The sequence below is a fragment of the Phialemonium atrogriseum genome, assembly GCF_030411735.1.
Source record: "Phialemonium atrogriseum strain 8032-3 unplaced genomic scaffold QBC33scaffold_34, whole genome shotgun sequence".
Classification (NCBI taxonomy): Eukaryota; Fungi; Ascomycota; class Sordariomycetes; order Cephalothecales; family Cephalothecaceae; genus Phialemonium; species Phialemonium atrogriseum.
Window position 1 is genome coordinate 1 of NW_026848171.1, and position 27,348 is coordinate 27,348.

At 56.4% G+C, this 27,348-nt stretch overlaps 10 protein-coding genes and 1 non-coding gene across 11 annotated transcripts; 6 read left to right on the forward strand and 5 right to left on the reverse strand.

Annotated features, from left to right (window-relative positions):
- Nucleotides 1-101: 101 nt before the first annotated feature.
- On the reverse strand, nucleotides 102-1,622 carry QBC33DRAFT_499804 (uncharacterized protein; the record flags this gene model as incomplete). Its single annotated transcript, XM_060425658.1, has 3 exons — nucleotides 102-553; nucleotides 639-1,030; nucleotides 1,087-1,622. Coding segments are annotated over 3 exons (1,380 nt in total), but the record flags the coding sequence as incomplete, so codon positions are not given.
- A 762-nt stretch (nucleotides 1,623-2,384) lies between these two features.
- QBC33DRAFT_573595 (uncharacterized protein) lies at nucleotides 2,385-5,887 on the forward strand. Its single transcript, XM_060430708.1, has 2 exons — nucleotides 2,385-2,889; nucleotides 2,959-5,887. Exons 1-2 carry the CDS (start codon nucleotides 2,465-2,467, stop codon nucleotides 5,801-5,803), a joined length of 3,270 nt encoding a protein of 1,089 aa, XP_060279290.1. The 5' UTR covers nucleotides 2,385-2,464; the 3' UTR covers nucleotides 5,804-5,887.
- A 144-nt stretch (nucleotides 5,888-6,031) lies between these two features.
- QBC33DRAFT_248641 (S-adenosyl-L-methionine-dependent methyltransferase) lies at nucleotides 6,032-7,835 on the reverse strand. The gene is made up of 9 exons (XM_060422982.1): nucleotides 7,626-7,835; nucleotides 7,416-7,564; nucleotides 7,306-7,347; nucleotides 7,184-7,250; nucleotides 7,095-7,122; nucleotides 7,007-7,019; nucleotides 6,861-6,950; nucleotides 6,432-6,774; nucleotides 6,032-6,357 (listed from the first exon to the last, which is right to left on the reverse strand). Exons 1-9 carry the CDS (start codon nucleotides 7,764-7,766, stop codon nucleotides 6,118-6,120), a joined length of 1,113 nt encoding a protein of 370 aa, XP_060279291.1. The 5' UTR covers nucleotides 7,767-7,835; the 3' UTR covers nucleotides 6,032-6,117.
- Nucleotides 7,836-7,935: 100 nt separating this feature from the next.
- Nucleotides 7,936-9,429, forward strand: QBC33DRAFT_581230 (kinase-like protein; the record flags this gene model as incomplete). The annotated part of the gene is made up of 6 exons (XM_060431255.1): nucleotides 7,936-7,957; nucleotides 8,319-8,394; nucleotides 8,488-8,626; nucleotides 8,671-8,761; nucleotides 8,816-9,030; nucleotides 9,091-9,429. The coding sequence occupies 6 exons, from the start codon at nucleotides 7,936-7,938 to the stop codon at nucleotides 9,427-9,429; spliced, it is 882 nt and encodes a 293-aa protein (XP_060279292.1).
- Nucleotides 9,430-9,925: 496 nt separating this feature from the next.
- QBC33DRAFT_441962 (organic solute transporter Ostalpha-domain-containing protein) lies at nucleotides 9,926-11,357 on the reverse strand (the record flags this gene model as incomplete). Its single annotated transcript, XM_060424179.1, has 6 exons — nucleotides 9,926-10,246; nucleotides 10,340-10,489; nucleotides 10,561-10,686; nucleotides 10,765-11,017; nucleotides 11,084-11,231; nucleotides 11,291-11,357. Coding segments are annotated over 6 exons (1,065 nt in total), but the record flags the coding sequence as incomplete, so codon positions are not given.
- Nucleotides 11,358-11,816: 459 nt separating this feature from the next.
- On the forward strand, nucleotides 11,817-11,901 carry QBC33DRAFT_t76. Its single transcript has one exon. It is a non-coding gene; the product is annotated as a tRNA-Gly (tRNA).
- Nucleotides 11,902-12,928: 1,027 nt separating this feature from the next.
- QBC33DRAFT_248702 (ATP-binding protein multidrug cassette transport) lies at nucleotides 12,929-17,945 on the forward strand. Its single transcript, XM_060422983.1, has 2 exons — nucleotides 12,929-15,967; nucleotides 16,043-17,945. Exons 1-2 carry the CDS (start codon nucleotides 13,141-13,143, stop codon nucleotides 17,848-17,850), a joined length of 4,635 nt encoding a protein of 1,544 aa, XP_060279294.1. The 5' UTR covers nucleotides 12,929-13,140; the 3' UTR covers nucleotides 17,851-17,945.
- Nucleotides 17,946-18,427: 482 nt separating this feature from the next.
- On the forward strand, nucleotides 18,428-19,406 carry QBC33DRAFT_248704 (uncharacterized protein). Its single transcript, XM_060422984.1, has 2 exons — nucleotides 18,428-19,274; nucleotides 19,333-19,406. Exon 1 carries the CDS (start codon nucleotides 18,709-18,711, stop codon nucleotides 19,204-19,206), a length of 498 nt encoding a protein of 165 aa, XP_060279295.1. The 5' UTR covers nucleotides 18,428-18,708; the 3' UTR covers nucleotides 19,207-19,274; nucleotides 19,333-19,406.
- QBC33DRAFT_598914 (uncharacterized protein) lies at nucleotides 19,389-22,682 on the forward strand. The gene is made up of 6 exons (XM_060432011.1): nucleotides 19,389-20,158; nucleotides 20,235-21,410; nucleotides 21,469-21,531; nucleotides 21,614-22,065; nucleotides 22,132-22,147; nucleotides 22,214-22,682. Exons 1-6 carry the CDS (start codon nucleotides 19,549-19,551, stop codon nucleotides 22,291-22,293), a joined length of 2,397 nt encoding a protein of 798 aa, XP_060279296.1. The 5' UTR covers nucleotides 19,389-19,548; the 3' UTR covers nucleotides 22,294-22,682.
- Nucleotides 22,683-23,742: 1,060 nt separating this feature from the next.
- On the reverse strand, nucleotides 23,743-25,050 carry QBC33DRAFT_573601 (uncharacterized protein). Its single transcript, XM_060430709.1, has 2 exons — nucleotides 24,182-25,050; nucleotides 23,743-24,116 (listed from the first exon to the last, which is right to left on the reverse strand). Exons 1-2 carry the CDS (start codon nucleotides 24,882-24,884, stop codon nucleotides 23,749-23,751), a joined length of 1,071 nt encoding a protein of 356 aa, XP_060279297.1. The 5' UTR covers nucleotides 24,885-25,050; the 3' UTR covers nucleotides 23,743-23,748.
- A 119-nt stretch (nucleotides 25,051-25,169) lies between these two features.
- QBC33DRAFT_248834 (uncharacterized protein) lies at nucleotides 25,170-26,477 on the reverse strand. Its single transcript, XM_060422985.1, has 2 exons — nucleotides 26,152-26,477; nucleotides 25,170-26,098 (listed from the first exon to the last, which is right to left on the reverse strand). Exons 1-2 carry the CDS (start codon nucleotides 26,186-26,188, stop codon nucleotides 25,554-25,556), a joined length of 582 nt encoding a protein of 193 aa, XP_060279298.1. The 5' UTR covers nucleotides 26,189-26,477; the 3' UTR covers nucleotides 25,170-25,553.
- Nucleotides 26,478-27,348: the final 871 nt, after the last annotated feature.

Sequence of the window (27,348 nt, forward strand, 5' to 3'; positions counted from 1 at the left end):
TTGTTGTTGTTGTTGTTGTTGTTGTTGTTGTTGTTGTTGTTGTTGTTGTTGTTGTTGTTGTTGTTGTTGTTGTTGTTGTTGTTGTTGTTGTTGTTATCGCCGCTGTCCCAGTTGGCGCGCGGGAACAGGCGAGATCCGAAGCGGATGTTGGCTGGGGACGAACCCTCGCTGCTCTGCGAGACGCCGTAGGTGCCTGTGCTGGGGGCGCCCATGGAGACGGCGATGCCGACGGAGGTGAGGGCTTCGTAGAGGCCGCGGAAGAAGACGAGGGCGTCGGGCGAGGTCATGTTGGGCATCTCGATCTGCGTGGTGAAGCTGAGGCCGGCCTCGTCCGTCGCCGGGTAGATGTAGCTGCGGTCCATGCCGCCGCGGTCGACGATGGTGGTGCCGAACTTGTAGTAGGTGGTGATGCCCTCCCAGAATATCTCGGTCTCGTTCGACGGGATGCTGGTGTTTCCGGATGCGGCGCTGGTCGAAAAGCCCATCGTTGCGACCGTGACGTCGATGGCTGGGTGGGCTTTTACGATGAAGGAGGTTACGACGCCAAAGGTGCCTGTCACAATTGTTAGAATTCTACCGTCTACGCATGCTCCGTCCGCCAGATTGACGGGCTGCGTTGCTGCTGGTGCAAGACTTACTACCGCCCCCACCACGAATTGCGTAGAAAAGGTCGGTGTTGTTGGTTGTGTCAGCTGTCACAAACTCGCCATCGGCCGTCACCACGTTTATAGAGAGCACCTGGTCGGAGCCTAGGCCGTAGAAAGAGGCAAACGTCGAGTGACCCCCTCCGGTGGTGAACCCTCCATAGGGGCCTACCGTGAAGGTGTATGGAACAACGAGGGTTATGTTATGGAGATCCATAAGGTTGTAGACCTCCCAAGTTTCAAGACCCGCACCGACTCGAGCTGCCATTCCTGTATATTCGCCTTGGGTGTAGTCGGGCAGAAGCTCAAAGCTCTTGAGGTGATGGGTCCAAACACTCAGAGATCCTGCGCCGGTGGATCTGCCCAGGAAATCATGGCCGGTATTCCTAAAATACAGTCAACCTCTCGCGAACTTGGAATTTCCTTCGAGTCCGGGACTTACTTGATCACAAGTCGGATATTCGAGTTCCTTGCAAAGTTAACTGCAGCCTGAACATCCTTGGTTGTCGTGACATTGACAACATAGACAGGGAAGCCGCCCTGAGTGCAATTCCCCGCTGGATCCTCGGCGACGAGACAGGTATTACCCTGGGTCCACTGCGACAAGACCGTGAGAGGGTCATCGTTGTAGAATAGAGTCGCGCTCGCATCCGTGAGCAGGAAATTGCACCGGTCCTCGTCGTGGTTTGGTCCGGCATAGCAGACTGATGCAGCCGGGACGGGCTTAAGAAGAGCACCGTTCAGGGTCATATTGAGACGATCCCATTCGTCTGTAGCCGGCCAGTCCTCGCTGCCGGGGAAAGCCCTACATTTTGGCTGGTCGCCCCTTCTCACCAGGGAGTTGCCGCCAAATGCTATGGCAGAGAAGTCACCGATGTCGCGATCCTCCAGTTGGACAGCCTCATGGGGAAAGTTGGCAAGCCCGTGTACCCCGAGAGCCAGGACGGATGCGACGAGGGCGAGAACCGGAGAATGCATCGTGGAAAGTAAGTTGACTTGCGGCACTGCAGCGAGAGAAGGGAGACGCTGGGGCAGCCACTTCCCACACCCCGGACTTATACGGAAGCCAAACCGAGAAGTTTTGCTACTTTAATATGGATAATTGATTAGCACCAAAGATGGTGTCCCCGGTTTAAGAAGCTAACCCCAATCCCAATCATACGGCTCCGTGTTCATGGTCATGGGTGATTATGCTTAATTTGATGCTCTGACTACTCGAGGTTCATTGACCCAGCAAATGAGGTTGCTCCCATTGGTGACAATTGGTGCGTGCCACTTTTTCGGTAAAGGCTGCGGTTCGCGCGGGAACATCCACGGACACATGAAGCATGGACGGTTAGTTGCCTGCATTATTAGCTATTGGGGGGCTTTTAATAGCAATTAAGGACGGCTGCCACGAACTGGGCTACCGGACCTCCGCAGTTGCTAGCTTACAGTCTACGGATATATTGGCCAGAACGCTTAGACATGGCTAATTATACCGGATCTGGGCACCCCAAGGACTCTCGGTGAATGCCAAGGACAAAGAGGTCGGTCGGTATTCCCATTGATGGACATTGTGAGCTTGCCTTTGGGTCAGGGGATTATAGAGGTGAGATGCTGAATACACGGATCCTCGAATGGATGGCCAACACCGCGTGAGAGTGGACCTAGTTTGCAGGATCAACCTGCGAATGTATCCACTTCATTGGGCAGGGGTTTGGGCAGGGCTGACTCCTGTTTACCCCTCAAGGACTACAAAAAAAAAAACCGCACTTCCACACCACAAAGCCACATCTCATATGGGGTAAAACGCTTGGCGTGACTTGTATGCCTGGCAGATGATGGATCCTCTATCTGCGGTCGGTCTGGCGTCGGGAATCATCCAACTCATTGATTTTGCCTGGCGCATCACCTCGGGTAGTATTGAGATTTACAACTCTGCCAGCGGGACAACCAAGGAGAACGCGCACATTGGCAATGTCATCGAGGACTTGATAGACCTTTCCGATGAGTTGGACACGGAAGGCCTGGGGAACTCGAAACACGAGAGGGCACTCAAGCGCCTCGCCGCCAACTGCGTCAGCCTATCCGAGGAGCTGCTTGAGATCCTTCAGAAGCTGAAAGCCTCGGAGAGGAACCCCAAATGGAGCGCCCTGGTGGCCAAGTGGAACAGTATGCGGAAGAAGGACGATATCGCATCCATCGAAGAGCGTCTGGGAGAATACCGCTCGCAGATTCTCATGCGATTGACCATGCTCATGAGGTGGGCGAGACAAGCGGTCATACCGTATTTAGTCGTACAGTTCAGCTGACGAGAAGTCCAATCATTTAGTGATCAACAGTCAGCCGTCAAATCGCGACTAGACAGCATACAGATCGAGGGCCAGAAGCTGTCTGCGGCACGATCAGATGAGCTCAGAGACCTGCGCAACGAAATCGTGGGGTTGCTTGAGGGCCTCAAACTTCAAGACGAGCCCGGGAGTCCGAGGGCAATTGTTGACTCTCTGAAATCTCTCCGGGGCGTGGCTGAGACGCTGCCCCGTGAGATGTGCATCCTCCGGAATCTCTTTTTCAATTCCATGTACTCCAGAGAGGACGGCATCAAGGACGCAGAGGCTGGGACATTCAAGTGGATACTCGAAGAGCCTGCGGATGGCTCTGGCGGCCAAGACGGCGAAGCTGTCGATTCTTCCACAGAGACCAAAAGTGAGCGTCCGGGTGAGCCGGACCCCCGTGCGGAGGCAACCGCCCAGTTCTCTGATTGGCTCACCTCAGATGCCGAGATCTTCCACATATCTGGCAAGGCTGGTTCCGGCAAGTCGACATTGATGAAGTTGATCTGCCAGGATCCAAGCGTGAAACAGAGGCTCGAGACCTGGGCCGGCAGCAACAGGCTCATCGTCTCCCAGTACTTCTTCTGGCATGCCGGAGATGACATGCAAAGGTCCCTCCATGGACTCTACCGGTCCATCCTATTCGACGTCCTACGGCAGAGTCCCGAGCTCATCCCACTCGTCTTTCCGGAGCAGTGGAGCTTGCTGGCAGCAGGCGCAGCCGACGAGCCGGCAGTGACGGCATCACTGTTCAGGCTCCCAAAGATCAAGGAGTCTTTCCACACCCTCATCGAGAAGTGCTCCGGTGCGAACCACGCTGTCTGCCTGTTCGTCGATGGCCTGGACGAGTATTATGGTGACAGCATGGACCACTGGGGTCTTGCGGCCGACCTGAGGACGTGGTCGCAACAGCCGAACATCAAGATTTGCGTCAGTTCGAGGCCGCATACGGAATTCCTGGCCATCTTTCCCAAGTCCAGCCGAATACATCTCCATGCAATCAACATGGAAGACATTGAGGCGTACTGTCGCCATGAATTTGAGGCAAATCAGCATCTCGGCCGGGCACCTCCCGATGATCTCGTGGACCAGATTGTGTCCCGATCCGAGGGCGTCTTCCTCTGGGCGCGCCTCGTTGTCAGATCGCTGCTTTCATCGATTGGGCGGTTCGACACGGATGAGACCCTCGCGCTCAAGCTGGAGGAGATCCCCAGCGACCTGGACCTCCTGTATGATCAGATCCTGGGATCCCTGGATGCGGTTGATCGCCGACGAGCAGACCGACTACTGATGCTCGTTCTCCACAACCCGTTTGAGTCGGCCCTCAACGCCCTGATGGTCGACTGGCTGGACGAGTTGAAGGACCCCAACTTCCCAATGCCGGATAAGTGCCGTTTCTATTCGATGGATGAGATGTCCAGTCGACAGGAGCGGCTGAGGAGACAGATCTACGGCATCACCAAGGGTCTTGTGGAAGTTTCGGAAGGAAACCCCAAGGAGGAGCCTTTCTTCCAGTTGCAGTTGCAGTTCTTTCACCGCTCCGTCCACGCGTACCTCACCGAACACCGGAAGTTGGATTCGTGGGATGAGTCCCTGGGCGGCAGGGTCGACGCGTATGCTCGACTGAGAATTGCAGAACTTCTTTTCGCTCGTGCCTTGGACTGCTATCCACGGGCCGATGTGCTGGATAGCCTGAGTAAGACGGTCCTACCTTTAGCAGATCAGCTATCTGCCCAAACCCTACGTAAATTCCATATCGCCATGCACAATACTGGCGGGGGTTGGCGAATCCTGCCGACGGGGTACTTTGCGAAACCATCCAAGGAGGAAGAATACCATGTCCCCCGTGTGGAGGAGGACGACGGCTTAGCCTTCGCGAGGTTTGCTTTGTCGGTCGGTCGACCGGAATTCATCGCCGAGAGAATCCCAGACAGCACAGCTCTAGCCAGCATATCGGCCGCATGCCCCGAGATAAATCTCTTGATGACCGCCTTAACCTCCTGTTTCTTAAACGAACCCCTCAATACAAGATCCATCGATTTTCTACGCAGCCGGGGTGCATGGCTAGACTCCCGAGTCCAGGTACTCGAAAAACGGGCTTGGGACTCCCTGTTCGCTCAGGGGCCATTGAGCCCCTCCGGAAAGACAACAGGCCCAGCCGACCCACCAAACGAGGCCGGAACTGAAGATACAAATGCGGCGACTATCACAAGGCCCAGACCGCATTACCACACCGTCACTGCGTGGTCCATCTTCCTCACCGGGTTCTCAAATAGGGCATCAGCCTACGCCGCCAAGCGGACGGCGACCATCATCCAAGTGCTCTACCAATCCCAAGTCGGACCAACCTTCGACCGACAGCGCTCCCTGCTCCAGTACCTCGTCGACCAACAAGACGACTCCTCCCCCGACGCGCCGCAGCACGACAGACGCGAAACAGTCCTGCTGTTCAGCCACAACACCGAGGGCGTGACCAACCATCTCCGCGCCGCGCCCGACGCCGAGATCGCGTGGCGCGAGTGCTCGTTCCACGTCGCCGACGTCGCCGTTCTGATGGACGCCGTGCCGGAGTCTCGCGCGGACCCGACGGTGTGGGAGGAGGAGGAGGAGGTCCGGCCGTCGGGGCTGGCGCATGTGCATGGGAATGACTCTAGCTGGGGACGTAGGACCCCGGGGTGCCCGCTTCCGGGGTGGGCGGCGGAGAGGCTTGCTGCTAGGGGGGTGGTGCTGGATCCGTTGAAGTTGTCAGCGCTGGAGGACTTGGGGCTGGCGATGCAGCTTGTGTGGGTGGTTACGAGGGAGGAGGCTACTCGGATAAGGGATCTTGTGTATCGTGTTTGGTAATGGTCTGAAATGGGGAAGGATTGGGGAGACGTCGGCTAGCTGCGTAACCCCTGAGATTGATGGATAAAATTCGATTATCACTCACAGCTTTCTTGCCTGGGAAGAACGTTACTGGCGTGATACAGATCCAGACCGATGCTGACACCCTTGCGCTAGGTTCGTGTGATGTCTACTAAGCTGAGGGGTATAACTGGGTTGGCCCATCCCATGCATCTGAGCCCGGGGATCAGTAAGAGTGATAATGGTGATCTGGTTCATGTGGGGATCTCCGCCTCCCAGTATCAAATCCCATCCACAAAAGCAACCAAACATGATCAAGACGACTCCGGCTTCCGCCCCCAGACAACCCTTTGTCTGTAGTATGGATGATGTTTCCCAGAGCGGATCTCACGGCGCAGTAGCGCACAATAGGCGCCGACTTCAGTCGCGCCCCAGCCTAGTGCTATGTCCGCCATGTAAAGCACGTAACCCTCGTAGTCCTGCTCAAGCGCCAGTTGAGCAAACCGGCCTATTTCCTTCAGCTTGGGGTCCCGAGGCCAGCCACCAACCGGTGCCTAGATCACATCTCCAATGTCAGCCACTTTACCGATATATAAGTCAGCAGTAGCCAAGACGAAATCCCACTCACCTTGAAGTCCCAAACCTGTATATCCACAAAACCAGCATCCTCCATGTACTTCCTCTGCATATCTTCCTCCAGCACCGTAAACGGCCGGCCCAGCAGCTTCCCGCCCCTGGTGAACAGCTTGGCCCACTCGTTCATGGCGCTCGTGTCGGAGACGCTGCCGTCGTCGCTCTCGAAGGCCGTCGAGGCCTCGTAGCTCTCCACGGTCCCGCCCGGCTTGCAGACCCGGAACGCCTCCTTGAAGAGCGCGCCCCAGTCGGCGATGCTGCCGAAAAGGTAGCGCATGTGCACGTAGTCGATGGAGTCTGCGGGGAAGGTCCATTGCCGGGTGCAGTCCTCGATCTCGCTGGGGGGCATTGGCGGTTAATTAGCAGGAAAAGGATGTAAAGTTTCGTTGTAACCGCGGATCTGCGGAGGGGGAGTGAGGCTTACAATGTCAGGTTTGGGGGGACCCAGGTAGGCTGGATGGGCGAGATGTCTGTGCCTATGACCTCGGTGTTGGGATACTCGTCGGCGAAATCACTGGGTATGTCGGTCAGTTCCCGGTTCATTGAGAGATGATGGGTTTTGGAGCGTACATTGCCCAGATGCCTGTTAATTATGCGTTATCAAAACTGGCAAATATCCAATAGTGGGTAGTCTGGGTTAACGCAGCAGCTCCCTTACCTGTACCGGTTCCAATGTCAAGTGCTTTCTGAAATGATAGGTTAGCCATCTGCTCAACGGTATGTTAAAGGAGACCTGTGATTTCGAACCTCGATATCCTTCTTCAGAGGCGCAAGATGCAGTTTATTGCCAAGAGAAAGGGTGAGCAGATGGTGACTGTCGAGATCAGCGGACCTCCTTTACACCACCAAACACGATGATTTCGTCTCACTTGATGTCCATGGACTCGTTCTGTTTCTCGTCGTTGGGGATCCTTTCATGTTCGACCCCAGATCAGCCAGCTGATCTACGGCTGTAAAGGGGTCTGCGTGCCCAATCTACCATGAGTGTGCGTCACCCCTCTCGGAGTGGAATGTCCTTCCATGGATCGTCCTGTATTGAAGAATGCTGGACGAAATGGACGCCGTTGAGCCATCCACGTCGTCGTCCCCTAGGGCCGAGTCGTGGTCATCGTCTTCAGCTGCGAGTTCCTAGGGTCGCCGCTTAGCCAATTATCGGGTACAAGGACGCATGTCAGGCGGTCATCGTTACTTCTGCGGCCTGGATCCAGTGTTCTCCGGGAAGCATGCCGGCAGGCGATTGTGTTTTCGGCGATTTGGGACTCCCCTGTTTGCTTCCTTTCGGGGATGGGGTAGTTGCCCCGACTGTCCCTGGAGCCTTGTTATCAGACATGGTGGAAATCACAATAAGATATGGTGATATAGGGTCGAAGAAGAAGAAACAGCCAAAAGTCGCGTGAAGAATGAATGCATGTGGGGGAGTAATTAATGGCCAGGTAGGGTGGTTTTATTCTCTGATCAAAGGCGCAGTTGCCTCACTTGGACAACTGTTCCTCCTTGGCATGACTATCGCGCCAATAGCAGGTGGCCAGGACTTTCTTCTTATGTCACACAAACAACGCGGCCATCTGATTTAACGGTCTAGAGTTGACATGTCATTCCTCTCGCAGAATGGTCGTCTGTTTAGGGTTAGCGGATGGGACATATAGGCCGGGAGACCCCCACCAAACGGTTGAGCGTGCCTCGCGCTAGGGTTCACCCGCGTTTGCCTGCTGCGAGCTTCCATGCGAATGGCTGGCGGGTTGGGGTTAGTGAGTGCATATCCGCCAATAGGAAGTCCCCCATCTCACCTAAAGAGACTGCGATCGACAGGCGTATTGACTCAAACTCCTTTCACTTGCTGTGTCTTCTCCATCAGCAAAGATGTCTGCGACCGTCTTCAAAGTTGGCGAATCAATCAGCAACAAAACTGGAGTTTATACACTCACCAAGCAGCTCCGGAAATGCGTTTGGCTTGCGAGGTATTGCACCTTTTCTCCCTTCATGGAGAGTCGAGTTCCGTTACATTGAATCATCAAAGCCGGCTAACGGGATGTTTTCATTCTAGCAACCAGACAGAATCAAGACAAGGTCATTTTCAAGAGTGTTCGACACTTTCGCCTCCAAAATGAGCTCGAGGTCCTGCTGCGTTTCCAGTCAAAGACCCCATACATACGACCGCTCCTCGAAGAGATCGAAGAATCTCCTGCCATCGTTCTCAGATATCTGGAAGACGACCTACTTCAATCCTCTAACAGAAAGAGGCTTCCAGACCAGAGGTGAAGTTTGTGGCGAGGCGTGTGCTGGAAGCTATGGACGTCTTGCATAGCGAGGCTTTCGTCCACACAGGTAGTAATTACTTTTCAACTTTGGAGTATAATGCTGCTTACAATCTTCCTGTAGATATCAAGCCAAGTAATGTGCTTGTCAACTATGGCGCAGATGAGAAAATACGCTTTACGGATATCCAACTGTGCGACTTCGGGAGCACTGTACCGGAGGAATCCCAATACGCTTTGAACGGGGACCCCATCGGAACGCCAATCTTTCGCAGCCCTGAGGCCCATATCCAGATAAGATGGGGAAAGTCAACAGATATCTGGGCATTCGGCGCCACGGCAAGTATTGCCTTCTCCCCCAAGTTAAGTTTGCTCCTAACACCGATTGGCAATACATAGCTGGTCAGTCTCATGTACGGTGAGAATTTTCACTTGTTCAAGCCTGATGTCCCAGTTGATCACGACGAATACGCCATCAAGATTCTTAGGAAACATCATCAGTGCTTCGGGCCGTCTCCCGTATCATATGAACAGATCGCAGACGAGGAGCGGCTGGGTGTGCTCGCATGGATCATGAACACCACGCCTAGGGAGACTCTGAAGCCTTTTCGCTTTACCACAGAGAGGGAGATATGTAACGAGGACAAAGACTTTGTTTGCAAGATCATGCAATTAAATCCGAGGGACAGACCGACAGCCGGGGAGCTTCTCAAAGATGAGTGGTTCTGTGGGGAGTGATTGCCAAAGGGGGCCAGAAGTCGGACTAGATCCATGCAGACTCTTTGTACGGTTGGTAACATATCTTTGGGTAACGAACGGCTGACTTCAATTTAAACAATTGGTTGACGACGACGATGATCTCTCTCCCACTACATAATCTTCGTCTCCCCATATGTATGCCAAACTGCCAAAGAAACCCATGCCGAAACTCCGTACGGTACTAGCTAGGGCCCGATCTAATCGATCTACGTCCTTCACAGCACCCTATGTCAAATAAGCTGACAATAATACCACCACTGACATCCATATTTAGCTCCCAGTCTCACCCTACCATGATATCCACCGCCAATCCGCGGGCTAGGATATTAGCATTCGCAACTACATAGTAGTCCCCGTTGATAAGAAGGAAAAAGATCAATCACCCTCTTGGCACGCCGCATGGCTCGACCAAAGAGTTATACTCTCCGGGGGTGTTGTAGTCGGCGCCGTCCCCGAGCCGCCCCCTCTCGGCGGCCATACGGAAGGCGAAGACCAGGCACTCGATATTCTCGCGGGGGCTCAGTATGGCCAGCAAACCCCACACACCGAGCGGCCCGCCCTGGTAACTGCGCGGGTAGTCCACCGTCGCGCGACCCCGCTCGGCGGCAGGCGTGCGGCGGTCGCGGCCGCAGCGCAGGAGGTACGGGGATAGCGGGTAGACCCAGGCTATCAGAAGGCAGATGGGAACCATCTCGATGCAGCTGAGCATGCTGGGGATCCCCATGTGCAGGTCTGCGTAGGTCAGCGTCGAGGTGGGCTTGAGCGCCTTGGCGATGTCGAGGATCCAGAAGGTGAGCTGTGTTTGCACGTTGCTGTTTGTCAGCTCGAGCTACATATCATGCCAGCCAAAGGCAGTGATATAAGAGACATGGGGAAAGGGCCATCTCACATCTTGAACAAAGCTGAGGGCTACAATCAACTTAAACGCAATCAGCTTCGCCAACGGCTTCTTCCCGGCGAGATGCGGCCTCAGTGTTATGGCGAAAGCGATCACGGAGAAGATGGCCATCGCGACGGAGATGTCGCGGGCGACGGTGATCTGCGGGAAAGGGAAGACACGCGGTTAGATAAGCAGATTGACTTTGTTGGACTCCCGGGGCCGGAACTAACCCATAACTTAGCCCAGTACGGCTTGGTCTCGTACTGACAGTAAATCCCAATCGCCTCTGTGACATCGGTCAGGACCGCCGCCGCGAAGGCGACCACGGGGTATTGGAAGATGAGGATCCAGCGTTTCTACCACACGGGCAGATGGCGGGTTAGCAGCTATACGAGAAGCCGTGAGTCTAGGGACGTGGCAGGCTATCTTCTCACTCGGTACCAAGCCAGCCCGTCCTGCCCCCCGTCGGGCGCTTTCTTGTCCGGGATGGCCATGGCGGCGAAGAAGATGGTCCGCTGGTCGTCGCTCGGCGAGACGAACTCGCACATCAGCAGGAAGAAGGACGCCAGCGCGTGCGCCTGGAAGACGTCGAGCCATGGGAGGAGGTAGACTTTCGCCGCAGGGTAGCAAATCGACAGGAAGGAAAAGAGGGAGTTGAGCGGGATGAGGAGGGCGATTCTCATGATCCTGGTTTTGAAGCGGGCAAGGGTCAGTAGTCCACCGTGTGACAATCTGTTTGCAGTGGAGTCTTACTTGACTTGTTCGCCAGGATTGCTGAGATGGTTCGCGTGTCTAATTATGTGGACCAACATGATTCCGCAGGCGAACGTGGCGCAGCTGCCTGACAAGATCTTGTTGAAGTCGTAGAAGGACGTGTCTCCGTAGAGAGGGGAGGAGGCATCTGCGAGTCTCAAGATCAGAATCGATTTCTAGTTGCTCCGAGTTTCCTGTGCTCCTTACTTTCGGCCAGGTCGTGAACCGGGCAGACGTGATCCTCATCCCGATGCTTGGACTGGTGGGCACCCATAAGTTGGAGATATCTAGTAAGTGACAGAACGATGGGGCTTATATACAACCAATTCGAGTTTGCTTGTCCCAGTGAAGGGAGCATGGCAATCTGAAGAGGAGTTTCTGCCATGTTTATATAAGTGCCTAAGCCGTTAGCACGGAGACGGCGCCGATCAAGGACGGCGCGTTCATTTACCACCTAAATTACAAGTCGTCCCGTAGGAGCCCGGCTCCATCCGACTGAGGCTGTCTCTGAGCCACAATAAGATCCCTAAATGCGGACTGCTGGCCCTGGGAACGATGCATTCTGCTGACACCTTTCCCACGCAGCTCGAATTGGTATCCCGATTGGGATTAGCTGCCGGACTGGGCCCCACACGCCGGCGCCTCCCGCATGCACTTGTCACCCCTGTCAAAATCCTATTTTTCCCACACACCTTTGACTTTTTGAAACTAAATAGAGCAAGGTAAAATATCAGCGTCGGTGGTTTAGTGGTAAAATCCACGCTTGCCATAGGCAAGCCAATATGCGTGGGCCCCGGGTTCGATTCCCGGCCGACGCACGTCCTTTTTTGCCTTTTTTTTATGTTCTCAAACCATAACGCCGCAACGGGAATATCCAAGTATACTTCTAGGTAGGTCTAGCTAGACTCGGAAGGGTTTCTATGGTAAATCGTAACATTTTGCTCGTCATGTAGACGGTTAGGAATAATCCCTTAAAAGGTCTTAGAAGATGAAGATGCAACATAGGCTTCACCACAGGTTTATCTTTGGTCAAGTGCCAACTGACTTGTTATGCCTGTCTGAACTGATAGAGCGACCGTCCTCTGAATACTCTGCGCCTGGGAAATGATAAAATTGGTAGCAAGCTCACCCGAACATTCCGCTGCTGGGGAATCGATGGCGTGCTTCTAGTTCCCTCCAAGTCTGAATTCTGTCACGCAGTCGAACGATTGTCGTTGAGCCTCCTAAGCCGATGCTACTGCGTCCTCCTTCACACAACCATCGATGTTCTGATCTAAGCAACTTCGACCCACCCTTGAACTAGATTTGCCTCTCGGTCTTCGGGTTGTTCATGTCCCCCCGACAATATCGACTAGGTTATAGCGGAGGAAAGCTGCTCTAAATCCGAGGTACCATCTCCAAGGGCTCTTTTCTAGGAGATGATACCCGGATACCCCGGGGGCCCTTCAAATAATGTCTTCACCCTAACCACTTGTAGAGAATTAGGCGTTGATAGACGGCGAATACCCCATATTGGTATTTAATTATAGAAAATGCGGGGTGTTAGCAGAGAATCCACTCTTGCTTAGGTACCTATGTTAAACTGTGAGACATTGTTTCGAAGCTATAACCCAAACATTGATACGAGACAATTTGCTTTCCAGGGTATCGATCAGAGTTATATTTACGAACCAACCTTCGTATTGGGAAAGGTGCTGGTCCCATGGGGTTGGAGACTCTCGGCCCAGATGGATTGGGTTGAAGGGTTGACTGGGGTGAGCTCAGCCTAAGCTGACATATCTATGACGACAACACCTCGGTAGGGCTGGAGGATTGATTCGCATCAGACAACCGGACGGCCATAAATCGCGGTTTAGAAAGAGCCCGAGGGCCGATCTGACTAAAGCGACGGGAGTAGGATCCCCTGTCGTCATAATTAGATACCTAACCGGCGATCTGATAATATCAAGCAATGCAGTGTCCGGACAAATAGCCAAGACTTTCATCGCGACTTATTCTCTTTGGCTCGAGTTTAATTAAGCTCCTTATGTAGCCCATATTCAAGACTTCAGGTGACCATGGACGACGAGAAACCGACTCTACGGGATCTAGATGTCCCAGGGGGCTTCTCAGAGACGCACTCAGCTTTATCTGAGCAGGGGACAAGCACTTATGAACCACACTCCGGAGCCTCTGCCCTCTCGGGGGAAGCGAATTACTCGTCCAGCAGCATCTCAACTACAGCCGATGGCGGGACCGATGCCAAGAGGCCAGATTCGGCTCCTTACGATAAGACGACGACATCTCATCCCGGCGACACTCGCTATGAACCGTTGAAGACAGCAGCCACCGGCAATGACCAGAAGCAAAACGAGGCGACGCAGCAATCAGCGTCCTTCCGCAACGAAGACGACCTCCTACGCGTTCTGTCCCGACGCCGCACCAACGCCACCAGCGACGGTGGCTCGGACGACGCCGGGGAGCAGCAGGAGATCGACCGGCTCATGTCGCGGATATTCGGCACGGCGCGGCGAGAGCAGAGCGAGGAGGAGAAGACGCGGCACCGCGGGGTCGTCTTCCGCGACCTGACCGTCCGCGGCGTCGGCCTGGGTGCGAGCCTGCAGCCGACCGTCGGCGACTTCTTCCTCGGCCTGCCGCGCTTGCTCCACCGGATGGCGACCATGGGTCCCCGGGCCGCCGTCGCGAAACCGCCCGTCCGCGAGCTCATCAGCCACCTGGATGGCTGTGTGCGGCCCGGGGAGCTGCTTCTGGTGCTCGGGCGGCCCGGCGCCGGGTGCAGTACCTTCCTCAAGGCGTTTTGTAACCAGCGGGCTGGGTTCGAGGCCGTCGAGGGGGAGGTGACGTACGGCGGTACGGATGCGAAGACGGTGGCTAGGGACTTCCGCGGAGAGGTCATCTACAACCCCGAGGATGACCTGCACTACGCCACCCTGTCGGTGCGGAGGACCTTGACGTTTGCGCTCCAGACGAGGACCCCGGGGAAGGAATCGAGACTCGAGGGCGAGAGCCGCCGCGACTACGTCAGGGAGTTTCTGAGGGTCGTCACCAAGCTGTTCTGGATAGAGCACACCCTCGGCACAAAGGTCGGCAACGAGTTCGTCCGGGGCGTCTCGGGCGGCGAGCGGAAGCGGGTGAGCATCGCCGAGGCCATGATCACGCGCGCGTCGGTGCAGGGGTGGGACAACTCGAGCCGCGGCCTCGACGCCAGCACAGCGGTCGAGTACCTCCGGTCAATCCGCGCCATGACCAACATGGCCAAGACGTCCACCGCCGTGTCGCTGTACCAGGCCGGCGAGACGCTGTACGAGATGGTGGACAAGGTCCTACTAATCGACCACGGCCGGTGCCTGTACTTTGGCCCCGCCGAGAAGGCGAAGCAGTACTTCCTCGATCTGGGCTTCGACTGCCCCGAGCGGTGGACGACGGCCGACTTCCTGACCTCGGTCACGGACGAGCACGAGCGCAGCATCCGGTCCGGGTGGGAGGACCGCATCCCGCGGACGGCGGGCGAGTTCGACGAGGCGTACCGCGGGAGCGACGCCTACCGGCTGAACCTGCGGGACATGGACGACTTCGCGGCCGAGGTGCGACAGCAGGCCGAGCAGCGCCGGCAGCGGCAGCAGAACAAGTCGAAGAAGTCGCAGCAGAAGAACTACGAGATCCCCTTCCACAAGCAGGTCATCGCGTGCACGCGGCGGCAGTTCCACGTCCTGGCCGGTGACAGGGCGTCGCTGTTCGGCAAATGGGGCGGCGTGCTGTTCCAGGGCCTCATCGTCGGCAGCCTCTTCTTCAACCTGCCCAGCACGGCCGCGGGCGCGTTCCCGCGGGGCGGCACGCTCTTCTTCCTGCTGCTCTTCAACGCGCTGCTGGCGCTGGCGGAGCAGACGGCGGCCTTCGAGTCGAAGCCCATCCTGCTCAAGCACAAGTCCTTCTCCTTCTACCGGCCAGCGGCGTTCGCCATCGCGCAGACCGTCGTCGACGTGCCGCTCGTCTTCATGCAGGTGGTGCTGTTTAACATCATCATCTACTTCATGGCGCACCTGTCGCGCACGGCGTCGCAGTTCTTCATCGCCACGCTGATCCTCTGGCTCGTCACCATGGTGACGTACGCCTTCTTCCGCGCCATCTCGGCCTGGTGCACGACCCTCGACACGGCGACGCGCTTCACCGGCGTGGCGGTGCAAATCGTGGTCGTGTACACGGGCTACCTCATCCCGCCGGGCTCCATGCACCCCTGGTTCAGCTGGCTGCGCTGGATCAACTGGATCCAGTACGGCTTCGAGTGCCTCATATCCAACGAGTTTGCCGGCCTCGACCTGCTGTGCGTGCCGCCGTACCTGGTCCCCTCGGGGCCCGGCACCCAGCCGCAGTTCCAGGGCTGCACCCTCGCCGGGGCGACGCTGGGCGACACCTCCGTCCAGGGCTCGGCGTACATCAAGTCGTCTTTCTCGTACACGCGGGCTCACCTGTGGCGCAACTTTGGCTTCCTCTGGGCCTTCTTCTTGTTCTTCGTCTTCCTGACGGCGCTGGGCATGGAGATGATGAAGCCCAATATGGGGAGCGGCTCCACCACCGTGTTTAAACGCGGCCAGGTGCCCAAGACGGTCGAGGCCTCGATTGCCACGGGTGGGCGGGAGAGGAAGGGGGAGAAGAAGAGCGTCGATGAGGAGTCTGGACAGGTGACGCCGGCGGTGGCCGACGGTGGGGAGACGAGTGAGAACGGCAATGGAGATGCTGCGAAGGAGGTTGCGAAGAACGAGACCGTTTTTACCTTCCGCGACGTGAACTACGCCATCCCTTTCGAGAAAGGGCATAAGCAGCTGCTGCAGGATGTCCAGGGTTACGTGCGGCCAGGGAAGCTGACGGCACTTATGGGGGCCTCAGGTAGGTAATCACCCTTGAGATGGAATGGTTTGGAACCTCGACAAGCAGTGTCTGTCGTTGCTAACATGACTAAAGGTGCCGGCAAGACGACGCTACTAAATGCTCTAGCCCAGCGCCTCAACTTCGGGACTGTGACGGGCGAGTTCCTAGTCGACGGCCGGCCCTTGCCGAGATCGTTCCAGCGAGCCACAGGCTTTGCCGAGCAGATGGATATCCACGAGCCTACAGCCACCGTTCGCGAGGCTCTCCAGTTCTCGGCCCAGCTTCGGCAGCCCCGCGAAGTGCCGCTTCAGGAGAAGATGGACTACTGCGAGACCATAATCGACCTGCTCGAGATGCGCGGCATAGCCGGTGCCACCATTGGCAAAGTCGGCGAGGGACTGAACCAGGAGCAGCGCAAACGGCTGACCATTGGCGTGGAGCTGGCGTCCAAGCCGGAGCTGCTGATGTTCCTCGACGAGCCAACCTCAGGTCTTGACTCCGGAGCCGCCTTCAATATTGTCCGATTCCTGCGCAAGCTTGCCGATGCGGGCCAGGCGGTGCTGTGCACCATCCACCAGCCGTCGGCGGTGCTGTTTGAATATTTCGACGAGCTTCTTCTCCTCAAGTCCGGCGGCCGTGTCGTCTACCACGGGCCTCTCGGCCATGACAGCAAGGAGCTGATCCAGTATTTCGAGTCCAACGGGGCGCCCAAATGCCCGCCCACCGCCAACCCGGCCGAGTACATGCTGGATTCCATCGGCGCGGGAGACCCCGACTACCATGGGCAAGACTGGGGCGACGTGTGGATGCAGTCACCAGAGAGGAAGGACCGGTCGCGGGAGATGGAGGACATGATCTCGCAGCGCCGAACCGCCGAGCCGCCGCCGAGCCTCTCGGACGACCGCGAGTACGCGATGCCGCTGGGGGCGCAGACGCGGGCGGTGGTGCGGCGGTCGCTGGTGGGGTACTGGCGGCGGCCCAACTACGTGTTCGGCAAGATGATGCTGCACGTGCTGACGGGCCTGTTCAACTGCTTCACCTTCTTCCACGTGGGGCGCACGTCCATCGACTACCAGAACCGGCTCTTCTCCATCTTCATGACGCTGACCATCAGCCCGCCGCTGATCCAGCAGCTGCAGCCCGTCTTCCTCGACTCGCGCCAGGTCTTCCAGTGGCGCGAGAACAACGCAAAGGTCTACAGCTGGGCGGCCTGGACGACGGGCGCCGTCATCGCCGAGATCCCCTACGCCATCGTCGCCGGCGGCATCTACTTCAACTGCTGGTGGTGGGGGGTCTTTGGCTGGCGGGCCGCGAGCTTCACGTCGGGCTTCGCCTTCATGATGATCATCCTCTTCGAGCTGTACTACGTCAGCTTCGGCCAGGCCATCGCCGCCTTCGCCCCCAACAAGCTCCTGGCCTCGCTGCTCGTGCCCGTCTTCTTCATCTTCGTCGTCAGCTTCTGCGGCGTCGTCGTCCCTGCCCAGCAGCTGCCCACCTTCTGGCGCTCCTGGATGTACTGGCTCACCCCCTTCCACTACCTGCTCGAGGCCCTGCTCGCCGCCTCCATCCACGACCAGCCGGTTAAGTGTAGCCAGAGCGAGTTCGCCCGCTTCCGGTCCCCGCCGGGCCAGACGTGCGACCGGTATGCCGGGCCCTACGTCGCGCGGGCCGGGGGGTATGTGCAGACCGGGGCGGGTGGAGTCTGCGAGTTGTGCCAGTACGCCACGGGGGACCAGTTCGGGGCGACGTTCAGCGTCTTCTACAGCCACATCTGGCGTGACTTTGGAATATTCATTGGGTTTATCATCTTCAACTATGCGGTTGTGTACTTTGCTACCTGGATGAGGTTTAGGGGGAAGAATGTGTTTAAAAGGGTCCTGCAAAGGAGGAAGGCAACTTAAGAGCAGAGGTCGGCTTGGTTATTATCATCTTCAACAGTTGTTCATCATAAGCCTCTTTGTCCTGTATTATGCGGTTTAGGAACTCGGCAGTCTGTGTTTAGATGCCCTTTAGAGCGGATTCCTGACGGGAGATGCTGCTGTTGATGAACCAGCCAAGCCACAGTGAGCTACCCGACGTGGAAACTCCCCAATGCAGGTGGGAGCCTCAAGATTGCCGATCCTATGCGATCGGCGGATTAAGATTGGCAGAGCTGGATTCTATGCGTGTTTAGAGATCGCCAGTATCGTGTCGTATAGGTTGGTATCGGTGCTGGCGATGGCGGCCTCCCAAAGGCGTGTTTTACCAGGGGGAGAGAGGGCTATATTTATCTGCACTGCATCGAAAATCAGCTCCTGTCAACGCTCTGCTCTGCGGCATTTTTCAAGTGCATAAACATTGAAGCTTCTTTGCCAAGAGTGAGTTGAACTGCCAAGGCGAGGTGGTGTTGCGCAACATGTTTTAAGGGGCTTCTGCAAGCAACTCGAGCCGCGACAAATGTTCGTTCTGGGGTCTTGGCATTCCTGAGACGACAGTTCGACCCGTTGAGGTGTCACTTTCCAACGTCATGATCGCGCAGTAGTAATGCGGTGCCTATCATAGCCCTCACCTGGCGATCTATACATGCGTACATATATCAAAGTGATATCCCACTTCAGCTCGCTTATTCCTTCTTCCTCTTTCCTCTTCCCTTTCCCCGACTTCTGTCTCCATGCATCTCCACTGCGTCTGAGCAACTTGGGCTTTCCGAATATTTACCTACCTACCTACCTACCTACCTACCCAAGTCTGTTGAGCTGCTGTACTGGCTACCATTCAAAATGTTGTCTAATCGCCGTTCCATGCTCTCGATCCCTTCAACCAACATAGTTCCCGTCTCTCTCAGTCGCCCACGCTCTGCCTACACGCCTGGCTCGCAACCACAAATTCCGGGAGCAGTCTACGGAGAAGACGAGCCACACAGCCGAGTAGCCTCGGTTCCGACCTCGACCACTCCCTACCTACCCGGCTACCACACGGTGAAGCTCATCGGCACCGTCTACGGCATGGCCACGATCGCGCGCAAGGACAGCAAGTCGTTCCTGAAAGTCGCCGGGACGGGACTCGAGGCAAACACCCTGACGCACATGTTGTACGATGCGCGGGCCCAGGCGACGGAGCGCATGACGATGGACTGCATCACTCGGGGCGGCAACGCCATCATAGGGATGAGCTTTGGGGAGAGCGAGGTCATGGGATTCGCGTTGGTGTCGGTGTCGGGCACGGCTGTGTATGTCGAGCGGGAGGCGCAGTTTAGCATTCCGGTATCGCCGCAATAGCTCCAAGTTCGGGTTCTCAGATTTGCTGCAGGCCTAACTAAGCCTTCCTTGGCGGTGCTAAGCCAAGTGTCAGCTCATGCAATCCTCCTGCTTTTAGGCTGGATACTCATGTGTAACCTATTCCAGTCGAGTCTCGGAGAGGCTTAGCCAGGTGGGTTATGCGCACGGACCACCCACAGCTTCCCAGACGACGGAAGCCTCCCTCCCAGCTTGGCGGAGACGACGCGGTCCTATTTAAAGACTACCTAGGATGCACCCCGCAAGCAGGCGTCGTGAGAGATCGACGTCCTGCGAATGAACTGCGGCTAGGCCAGGGGAGACTGGGAGACTGTCGACGCAAACATGTCTTCCCTCTTCAAGAAAGGTAAACTGGCCAAAGCTTCGTCCTCGACCACTACGCGTGCTGCTGCTCCACCATCATATGGTGCCTCTGCGAATGACCAGTCTGTTCGCGATGACCAGACACTGACTTTGGAAGAGGAGGAGGGGGAGGGAGGGGAAGGGGTCAGCCTGACAGCTGCATTTGAGAATCTCAAATTGCCAGCCACACCCCAAGATCCCGATGTTGACACGTGCCTTGCACACCTGAAGCTGCTCTTTGCCATCCAGACCATGAAGGAAGAGATTGGTTACACGGATGGCATCTGGGGTATCTGGGACACTCGTGCCGATGGCCCTGCGCCCGAAGGCTCGGACACTGCCGATGCCGCCAAGAATGTCAAGAATGCCAACGACGGGAGGCTCGCGATTCTGAGCAAGTTGCGCGAGAAACGATGGGCGCTGTTCGTCGCAAGAGCTGTCGATCGATACGAAGCTTGGTGGGATTCCTTGCCCAGCAGTGGTGCCTTGTTGCAGCATGACATGGTGACACCATTCTCGCCCAAATACACCGGGTTCGCCGACAAGCCTGGGAGCTTTGAGATGTGGAACGACACCATGCTCCCACCCCTTGGTACGCTCACTACTGGCCCCCTGACGAGCGTCGGGATGGGTTAGCTGCTAATCTGCAATCTCTGACCCTCAATTAGACGTCTTGATGGTCTGGCATGCGCATATGCTCAACCCCCGCTCATTCTTTGAAGACTGTATGCGGCGAGGCTTGAGGCAGCTCTGGACCTCCGGGATGCCGTGGCGTCTGATCAACAGCAGCATCAATATCGATTTCGTCTACAAGGTCTCGGACGACTGCAAGGCGGCCTGGGTGGGCCGCACAGGTCACTCGTGGGACAGCATCGATGATCCTTTTTTCAAATCGCTGAATTGCCCGGCGTGCAAGACACTGGTATCGATACCCTGGACCACGTGCGGTGTTGACGAGAACTATAGCGGAGAGCAGCTGCCGGGGATCCTCGGCAATGGCTACGGTGACGGCAGCTTGCTCTTCACATGCCCAGCGTGCGCCGTCTTCATTGACAAAGAACTGCTCTCCGTCTCCAGATTTTGCAAAGACACCGAAGCCCTCCTGGCCAGACAGCGGCCCATGCCGGGGACCATCCTGGAGCCCAGCTCGGGGATGCCTGAGACCGTTCCGGGCTGGCACCTCGGTGCAAATCGCATGTTCCCGCGAACATTCCCCAACAGGATGCTTCAGCACGTCCTGCGCATCCAGATTATCGACTTGATCAAGCCGGGCATGACCCCGCATCCAACAATGGCCACTGTCCGCGACATGATCGAGCAGGTCCTGGCCTCCAACGCGGCAATCCGTACAATCGACGGCCTGACTGGAGTGAATATGGCCGTCAGGCGGTACAGACTCGACCCGGCTGCCCGCCTCTCCGTCCGGAAGATGATGCGCTGTTACTGGGAGAACTTCTCCCCGTTCGCACTCGACCTCTGTGGCGCCGTCATTCGACAAGGCAGCTTCATCGAGAAGATGATCACGATCGATTGGCTCCACAGCCCCTCGGCAAGTAATACAATGGCGCGGTTGCTTGCCAAATACCATCGATTCTTTGGCATCATGGCGGCCCATCCCACCAAGGTTGCCGTGCCGACCCTCGACGTGGACTTGGCATGGCACACGCACCAATTGAGCCCCAGCTCCTATTACGTGTACAGCATTATGAGGACGTCCAAACTCATCGATCACGACGATAAGATAGAGGAGTCTGCGCTGAGCACCAGCTTCGAATGGACCAGCAAGGTGTACCAGGAGACCTATGGTGAGGTGTACAGCGAATGCACTTGCTGGTATTGCGAGGGTAAGCAACCCCTTATCGAGACCATTTCTCGAGACGCGGGCTCACAAGTTGGCTCAAGCAATCCGTACAACGCACATATCCCCACTCGGCAAAGTCCTCGGCATCTCGAAACACGAAAAAGGTCAGTTAATTCCTCCGAAACTCCTCTGTATCTATCCACTCCCCTTCTTCTGCCCAACTAACACCCCTCCAACGCCGCCCAGTCGCCGAGTCCTTCCACAACTCCGGCGCAGCATCCCTCTGCCCCCCCGACCGATCCGCCCATATCTCCGCCCACAACGCCGTCAAGGCCCCGGACCACCCAACGGCGGCGGCACCGATGCGCGCCGGCGGCAACAACAGCAGCCTCCGCGTGCAAGTCCAAGCCCAGATGCGCGCCGCCCACCGCCGGCGCCTGGACGAGGCGTACGCGCGCGCGCGCCGCCGCGCCGACAAAAAGGGCCGCCGGCTGCCGCCCCGCGACGAGTACTACCACCACTGGGGGTACCCGTACGCCGCGTACGGGCCCTACATGTATCCGCTGTGGCTGGCGCCGGGTATGTACTACGCCTGGCCGCCGGGGTACGTGGCTGGGTGCGGGGCTGGGGCGTGGGCTGCGTGTGCGGCGGGGAGCTGTGGTGGCGGGGTTGCTGCTGGGGCGTGTGGGGGTGCTGGGGTATGGATTTGCTCCTCTAGGCTCCCACCTTTCTGGTTGATGGTCGCTAACGTTTGGTTCTGTTAGGGATGTGGTGGTGTTAGTGGTGCTCGTGATACCGGTGCGTGTGGTAACGGCAGTGGGGCATGCGGCAGCAGCGGCGATGGAGGTGGAGGTCACGGAGGTGGTGGCGGTGGTGGGTGCGGAGGGGGTGGGTGCGGAGGAGGAGGAGGAGATGGTGGTGGGTAGGTATGGACTTTGGAAACTTGAGCGCGATCCCCGAGCTGCAGTCCTTGGGCACGCACCGGCTGCCGCTGACTCGGGGCCGTACGCTGGCATTGGGCTCGATGGTTGGAGGGGGCGTCTGACACCCAACGTGAGCTAATCAGCAAGGGGCTCAACTGTAGTGGGGAGGATTTGGGTGATCTACGCAGCATCTCAGGGTTCATAGCCAAGAACCAGACGAAGTTAGGAAGGCAAGCATAAAGGGATGAGGTGAAGGCGTTTGTTCTTTTTACCTGAATGTCCATTCATCATATCATCACACAGCGCCATGTTTGAGTCTCACGCATATGATTATCTTCCATTTACCATCCACCAACTTCAATTTTGTCAGATGTCATTATTCACACTTCTAGTCGTCTTTGCTTCCGTATCATTCTTTGTATGGCAGATCTCTAGTTGGCAGAAGTTGGCCGGGATCTGGGTGACAGAGCTGAAGGGTGAATGGCGGCGAGTGTCTAACAAAGCCGTGAATGGAACGCCCTGCTTCACCTGGTAAAGAAGAAACGATCGCCCACGCACTAATGGCTCAAGCTAACATTATGTAGTCTTCCATTGTTATCCAGATGAGCGAGCCTGCCCTGCGCTGTTGCAGACCGGATACCCTCTATATAATGTCAACCTACAACATGGAAGCTTCCCCCTTGCCACAGCTTGTCATCCCAACCCCACCTGCCATCTCAGACACCAAGGATTCTTCCAGAGGCATCCCTCCGTCATAACCTTCCAAAAATCCCCACCAACGATGTCGTCCCAAGCCGCCGACACCAAGACACCATCGGCAAGCACTCCCTTGCGGAGGAGAATATTTGCAGCAGTGACCATAATAGTCCTCGTCCTAGCCCGGGTGGTTCTACAGCTCTTCGCCGTTGTCGCCGTCCTCGCATCTCAACACGTCCTCGACTTGCCGACGCAGACTGCCGCTCCCTTGTCCGCCATGCTCTCCGTCGTCGAGGTGGTGTTCGTGGCCGTTGCGGCGCTCAGCCCGGCGGTGTTTTTGCCGCTGCACATCTATCCGGCGGTGTTGGTGTTGTGGGACTGTGCTTGTTCTTTGGCGATCATGACTGCGAGGGGGGTGGGTATTTGGAGTGTGGGAATTTGTTGCTTGAATAGCTGGGACTATCAGGAGGAGACGTGGGCGGGTGGAAGATAGGTCATGGGAAAGGTCATGGAAACTGTTCGAATTCTTGGGATGGAATACTTTGCAGTGTATTGAGGTTGGAAAGGGGGTGGGCATAGTTATGTGGCCAGGCGAACGGTATTGTAGGGGGCTGAGCAGCAATTTGTGATGTGACTGAGGTCTCCTCGGCAGGGCCAACTTTTGCTTCAATAGACCTGGCCTTGGAAGGATTACACGGCGTCACAGAGAGAATTCGCACTCTTATTATCAGAAGCAGGGCTATCCAAACATAGAATCTCAAATCACTCCTCCCCAAGCGCCACTAGCATCTTCTGCAGCCCCTGCAAGTCCCCTTCCACAGTGTCATACTTATCATGGTCAACCCAGCCCACGGTGTTCCCCCCGCCAAAGTCAACAAGATAAGCGTCGCCATTATCGTCAATCAGAACATTGTCCGTCTTGATGTCCCCCCACAGAATCCCCAGCTTATGCAGATGCGCAAGCGACTGCTTGATCTGCCCAGCCCACTTCCGCTTCATCGACGCCGTGGCCTCTGTCTCCGGGAGGGTGCCGTCCCCAACATCCTGCAGCAGCAGGCGCAGGTTGTGGTGCTTGTGCGGGATGTAGCCGAGGAGAACCCCGACCACGCCGGTGTGGGATTGAATGATTCCTGGGACAGAAACATAGTGGTGTTAGTCTTGGGAAATGTTTCCAGTCGGGATGTCAGATGCTTACCTTTCAGCTGGGGAACCTTCAGGTCGTTCCCAAGATCTGCATTCCTAATCTTCTGGTACGTTTCGAGCTCCCGGCCGATTGCGTCTTCGAATATGTCAAACGTTATCTTGCAGATCATATCTTCTCCGTTGACGTTCACTTTCCAGACAAGGCCCTGGAGGCGTGTGCCTAACATAATCTCTGACGGCTTGAGAACCGGGATGGTATCGTCGAGACCAATCTCTTGAAGCCTAGACTCGGGGATAGGAGGGTGTCTTTCGGGCAAGTCATAGCCATCCAGCTTGTGGGAGACGAGTTTGCCACCTTCGGTGAAGACCTGCAGCGTGTGGATCTCCGGATACAAATGATCCTGGAAGGTTTGCTCCTCTGGGACAGGAAGTGGTGTCAGTGTTTTCATGAGCAAGAGGCAGGCATCCCCAGCGAGCCTTGCAAGATCTGACTGAAGTTGGGTGATCTTTCTGTCTTTCTCCTCGCTTTCTTCGCCCCAAGACAGGTCGCTAAGCTCGATTAAGATCTTCCCTTCGATAGATTGATCCAGTTCATAGCCTGGTCGAGCTTCTTGAGCGCCAACGAGGACACAGTACCATGCTCCATTGTATGAATAGTTGATCATAATCGACATGATATCTGCCGTGTCCATATCCAAATATCGCATCCCGGTATACCGGGGCGCGGGCGGAGTGCTTGCCAAGCTCTCCTCCATCGTGATCCAAGGAGGGTGGTCGGCGGTAGTAAAGGAGGAGATCAGGAGGGATAAGACCAAAGAACAATCAATCTAGATGGACGAATCTTGAGTAGGAAAATTCAGTGGTAGAAATAGACCAAGGGGAAAAGTGCAAAGTGGTTCCCCACGAAAGTGCGTGCTGGACGACGGTGGACTATTCAACCCCATCAAGGCTGGGGGGACGGTCTACCTGCTGCCTAAGTATAGCCAGGCTGCCAGGTCGCACCGATACTCGGATCCAGGCTGCGCCACAGCTAATCAGCCAGTCAATTCACCATGCAGGGCATTTAATCTACAGTCCGAATGCCCTCACTCATGTACTTTAAGGCTCACCACTCCTCCCAATTGACAACATTCAATTACTCGCGCAAATCGCACGACGGGAGCTTGGATACCAAGGTAAAGGTTATTAGCTCTTTTGAATCAGGCCACACCAAATTTACACCAGAGTCCCCCGAAGAAACAGAACAGTCCATGCCCAGCAAGAATAATCACCGGTACTGACCCTCATGCCCGCCCTAATACGATGCATCTTATTATACCAGCCGGCCAGCCGTAGATGAGAACAGAAGAAACATTGAGAAGAAGGACCGACAAAGAAAAGAAAAAACCGGCACAAAACCCCACCCCCCTCAAGCCCTCAAGCCCTCAAGCCCCAGCCACGAAACCGCAGTTCTCAATGCCAATGGCACCAATGGCGTTACACAAGCCCGTGGCCTTATTACAACACGTGGACGCGCAGTCCGCATTGCTAAAGCACTGGCCCGTGATGAACTGCGACCCATCCCCCTTGCCGACGTTCTGCGACCCCGCCAGATTCAGATTGACGGTGCCCGCGCCCGCTCCCGCTCCCGCGCCCGCACCCGCTCCAACTGTCCCCTCGTTGACTGTCCCCTGGCCCGAGCTGGAGCCGGAGCCGAAGCCGGAGCCGGAGCCGGAGCCGGAGCCAGAACCCGAACCCGAACCCGAACCGGACCCGCCGAACCCGCACCCCTGCTTTCCCTGCGCGAAGGAAACAGCGGGGCCGGAGCAGATGCCCCCGCCGCTGAAGCCGGCGCAGCAGCCCGAGGCGCAATCCGCGTCGGAGAGGCACGCGCCCGTGATGAACTGGACGCCCTGTCCGTTGCCGACGTTCTTCGCGCCGGCGGGGTCTGCGGTCAGGGGGGAGGGGAGGGCGAGGACGGTTATGGCGACTGTGGAGAGTTAGCTGGGGTGGATGTTGGGGGGGTTATTGGGGGAGACTTACGGGCTAGGGAGGCTGAGATGGTTGAGAGGCAGACCATGTTGGCGGTTGTGATGGTGATCGAGCTTGGGTGTAGAAAACGAGTGTTTGGTGATGCGAAAGGAATGTTTCGATCTGCAAGAAGAGAAACGAAAAGAAACAAGATTATGCCGGCTTGAGACGCCTGGTCCTCTGATGCTCAATGATCGACGAAGTAAGTTAAATGCCGTCTGTGATGTTCTGAGAAGCAGATCCCAAATACCGGTCCCGGGGAGATGGTGTTCCTATTTGTACGGACTCGGACGGCTGAGGGCAAGCACATGTCAAAAACATCAGATGATCTGCCTCGCCCGCAGGCGATCATCTCTTCTTGGGCTAATGCCCCTGCCATCTCAGGTGCGAAGCAATTCCCGTCGCAGGGCATGAGCCCCCTGTCATGAACATGTTTCGAGCTTGGGGGTGGCAACGACAGGCCTGATGCTGGCGGCCCGTTACGGACCGTTAGCCTAACATGCCATTGGATCAGGCGGCTGAGACGTCGTACTCGTGGTCTCGACCAGTTTCCTGCGACGAAAGTCTGACAGTCTGACAGGAGAGGTCCCCTTCGTAGCCTGGGAAATGACCCAAGGCAGCTTCAAGTTCAATTCTACGCATGTATTTGCAGTAGGCTGATTTCTGGCGATGGGCCTGGTGCTGCACCCCATTCGACGCCACTCCACCCTTCCCGAATAGGTCATCCCCGTTGGTCGTTTGATCGTCCGCCGTCAAACGACAGGGGTGCGATTCTGAGACTTCTGGAACGGACGCGCCACCCAGATCTGCAAAAACTGAAAAAATTGCATGAACACAGGCTCAGCCTCCGGAGTTGCTCCATTTGGAGAAATAAGGTCGGCCACGCTAACTGGCCGAGCTGGGACGATCGATGGGATCTCGAATCATCCTGTGTTCGAGATCCGCCTGGTCGTTCATCTCAACCAATCAGAGGTGACTCCGAATGAACCCCCCGCTCTGAGCCAAAACTGACAAGGTAACTGAACAAAATAATTACAGCATGCATAGATCCGGGGGAAACGGCTGCATCAGGGCATTGGGCCGATCTATTGACCATGAGGCCGACGGCGACGAGTCCAGATGCAGACAAGCCTGCGGTAATTTGATGACTGCACGTGATTAATATCCAGAATTCACGGACAACCCAGCAACGTTGACGATTGCGATGAT